The sequence below is a fragment of the Elaeis guineensis genome, chromosome 4 (genome assembly GCF_000442705.2).
Source record: "Elaeis guineensis isolate ETL-2024a chromosome 4, EG11, whole genome shotgun sequence".
Classification (NCBI taxonomy): Eukaryota; Viridiplantae; Streptophyta; class Magnoliopsida; order Arecales; family Arecaceae; genus Elaeis; species Elaeis guineensis.
Window position 1 is genome coordinate 11388015 of NC_025996.2, and position 3943 is coordinate 11391957.

The window sequence follows — 3943 nt, forward strand, 5'->3', positions numbered from 1 at the left end:
TAAAGCAACCTTCGTCTGAGTACCTCATTGTTAAACATCAGGGAACAATGGTATATGAGAGAACGCTGTATATTCTCCATGATGTTCATTATTGAAAAACAAGAATTGACCCCTGCTGAGGGACTACAGGCGCATAATTTGAACAAAAGCAAACCAGCTAACGATGAGTAGGCACTGGAAACTTAGCTCCCTCACTTTTAATTTACCGAGACTGATCACCTGCAGGTAAAAAATGACAAGAAATTATATTCTCATTTACATATCGATGCAAACTTGGTTTGTGTTTAATTTTGAGGCAAGTGATAAGTTAACAGCACTTTTCAGCATTTCAACAGCAAATACTGGATTACAATATTCTCCTATTGAAACTGATAATGAATATAACAATTACCGCAATGCAATAAACAGTTCTAATTGGGAAAAACTCAAAATCATGACAAATTACCTTACAATACATTGATGCTGGAGAAATACATTAAAGAGACAGTAGAGTTACATGGTTGGGGAAATCTTCAACCAGTAAAGGTGTTGGACCCAAGTACAGGATATATGCAGTGACTATCAATTGTGCTATCAATCACAATGTTTATTATAGTCATGATCGAGTGTCCACATAGTGTGTAGGCAGTGACAAACCTTATCATTCATCCAGGCTCAGCTATAAGCGGCTACATTAATATAGATTCTCCAGGCCTAGGTTAAACATGTATAAGCTACCTAAAGAAAGTTTCTGTTATCCACACTAGAATATTACATGTGCAATGCAAGTGTGACCAAGAAAGGAGGAAGAGCGGGAGAGGAAACAGATCCAGATCTTTCTTGTGTAGGCCCCATCATGCAGTAAAAAGATAGAAAACCATCTACCAGAACCTCTTAAGGGTCTGTTTGGATGGTTCGGCTCAAAATCCTATAGGATTCGTGACCCGAGCATAAAAAATAATGGACTATAAGCAGGTCAGGCCATTTGTTTACAAGTATCCAGAACCATTTTTTGAATGGACTGACCCGAATCTCATAGGGAGAAAAAAATGACCTCAGCAAAAATGACCTGCTGAGGTCATTTTTTTCTTCCTATAGGATCCAGGCCAACCCACTCAAAAATGATTCTAAGTACTTATAAATATAGGGCCTGACCTACTTATAATCCAATATTTTTTATGGTTGGGCCACGAATCCCATAAGATCTTGGGCCCAACCATCCAAACAGGCCCCAAGTGTTCCCAAATTCCAATTAGGTTCTCTAGCAGGACTCTTTTACTCGTGGGGACTGCTCTCATGCAGAAAAGAGAGAAGGAAAACAAAAGGAATAAATAGGAGATGCATCCAACAGATGACGTCTCACATACTGGAGCTTTGGGGAAGTTTGCCGTATATACTAGAATAAACTAATGCTACCCCAACCATCACCAAGTATGGTAAGTCATCTGCCTCAACATCTTTACCTCTAGCAAGATAACAGTTATGGGCCCTCCGCATCTTCAAACATTCACCTATAAAACAAAGCTGGTCTTATTTTTATAACATGTTACATTTTGATGGTACAGCATGTTAATAGCACATTTTTCACTTCATCCATCTTGCTTCAATTCTATCGGAGACATCATAGTCAATCCTTCTCATCTGTTTGCGTTCACCATAAGCAAAAGTGAGCCTCATAGAGAATCTCTTATACCTCAAACCAAAAATTTCATGTCACATTGAAGTTCAGGAGGTCCCTACATAACATATGAAAAAGGTTATGCACAATGCTAGCATGCCACCTTCATTTTTGGTCAATAATAAACCAAAAAACAAGCAGTTTTTCTATTCATCAATGGTGTCACATAACCTTGTTGAATAATATAATGCTAAGATCTGCTAACTATGTCCATATTTGAATAAATCAATGCTTGGAGATGGAGTTGTAAGCATTGCAATGAACGATATTTTGCCAGGATCTTTTGGAAGACACAATCTGTTTAGCCTTCCACATAAAAAGAAAGGGGGTCAAGATATGAACCCAAATTGCTGCATATGGATGAAACTATTCTTTCAAGTATAGATACCACCATGCTAATATGCTGCTGTTGCTTTCCCATTGAATCATATTCCATCAACTCTATTGCTCGAAAACCTCCATCCTTTTTACCCCGTTTTTTGAATATCTACTCAGTCTCCCAACTAACAAGATTATTTAGGCTCCAAGGTTCTCTGTACTTCCCCGAACTTTTCCAATGTACATTTGATATAACACAGATTGAGGTTGCAACCCAGCATACCAAACAAAAAACAATCTGCCATTCGCTTGACGCTATACCCCTCCAACGCACTTAAGTAAATCATTTGGGAAATCAGTGCTAATACCCCCTTTGTGAAGTCAATTTGTCAATAATAAATCTCATTTCAATAACGTCTATCACCCAAATTACGGCTCTTTTAAGGGGAATTTTTTTTAAAAAAAAATCTCATTTTTCATTAATCAAAATTAGAAATGCGCCGCTCTTTTAAGAAAAAAATATATCCCATTTGTAATGAATTAACACCAGAGAAACCAAACCGATTATACATGCCGAAAACATCGATCACACAGATTTTAGATTCCAGGACACCACCTCCACCTTTACAATGAGAAGGAAAAAACACTAATTTATGTCGAAACAAGACCCGCATATCTCAAGATAAATGATAAAATGCAAAATTCAAAAAAAAAGAGAAAAAAAAAATCAACTTTAAAGAAACAAATAAAATCAACCAATGAGAAGGGCAGTCGGACCACCTCAAATGCCCCAAACGGACCTACTCAGAATCCTTCTTGGGACCTAGAAAAAACAACAAATTCCAATTCAATAATAGATAAACAAATAGATCGATGAGGGGAAACAAGAAACGAAAAGAAAAGGATCGGATAAAGAAGACGGAAAGAAAAGGGGTGGGGCACCGTGGAGATCGGGGGGGCGGGCGTCCTTGCCCCAGCCGACGCCGCGGGTAGCATCGAGGTACTGCTGGACGAGGTGGCGGCACTTCTGGAGGTGGTTGACGCCCTCGATGCGGTAGCACCAGCGGAGGCGCTCGCGGATGATCTTGGCCGTCTCGATCTGAATCCACTTCTCCCTCACCAGATGCTCCCTGTACTCCAGCATCGCCACCGGATCCCCGTACGGGTTGCTCGGATCGAAGTCGTCCGGTGGCCTCTCATCGAACTCTACCTTCGCCTTCCGCACCATCTCCTCCTCTTCCCCCTCCTCTCTGTCGACCTAATCTCATTTAAATACGGTATTTGATGCCGTCTTCTGAAGAATTTCTATTATACATGAAATATTTCTTTTTTTCTTTTGACAGGGGAGGATGGTGGCTACTTGTCTCTGATACGAGGAAGGCTGCCGTACTCTGATCCAACCCACCCCCTAAATACGTCAACCTGAACCCACCCCAAAACCGGAGCTCTTTTCTAGGATAATATAAAAAAAAAATTAATTATAAAAATAATTTAAAATCTAATTTTTTTTATTTATTTTTTATTTTTTTATCAAAATAATATAAAAAAAATGTCATTTTGAATGACATTTTTCCCCCTTCAACGTCACCTCTTTTTTTCCACAATGGCACGCTGGAAAAAAAAAAAAAAGAAACGTCATTTAAAATGACGTTTTTAAAAACATCATTTTGAATGGCGATTTTATTTTTCTCATAAAAAAAAAAAATCAAAAAAAAATGAAAAAAAATAAAATTTAAAATTTTAAGTTAATAAATAAATTAAAATTTTAATTTTGATTGAAATTTAAAATATAAAAATTTAAATTTGTAATTCAAATAAAAAATAATTTTAGATGATTTTTTTATCGAATTATTTTTTTAAAAAATATTTAAAAAAAATTTAAAAAAATAAAAAGTACCATTAAAAAATTAAAATTTTAAAAAAAATCAAAAAAAATAAGAATTATAATTTTAAATTTTAATTTTTTTT

The 3943-nt window shown here is 36.5% G+C and overlaps 1 protein-coding gene across 1 annotated transcript; it reads right to left on the reverse strand.

The window, feature by feature from the left end:
* LOC105034875 (NADH dehydrogenase [ubiquinone] 1 beta subcomplex subunit 10-B) lies at positions 1 to 3319 on the reverse strand. The gene is made up of 3 exons (XM_010910195.3): positions 2918 to 3319; positions 2756 to 2798; positions 1 to 219 (listed from the first exon to the last, which is right to left on the reverse strand). Exons 1-2 carry the CDS (start codon positions 3201 to 3203, stop codon positions 2776 to 2778), a joined length of 309 nt encoding a protein of 102 aa, XP_010908497.1. The 5' UTR covers positions 3204 to 3319; the 3' UTR covers positions 1 to 219; positions 2756 to 2775.
* Positions 3320 to 3943: the final 624 nt, after the last annotated feature.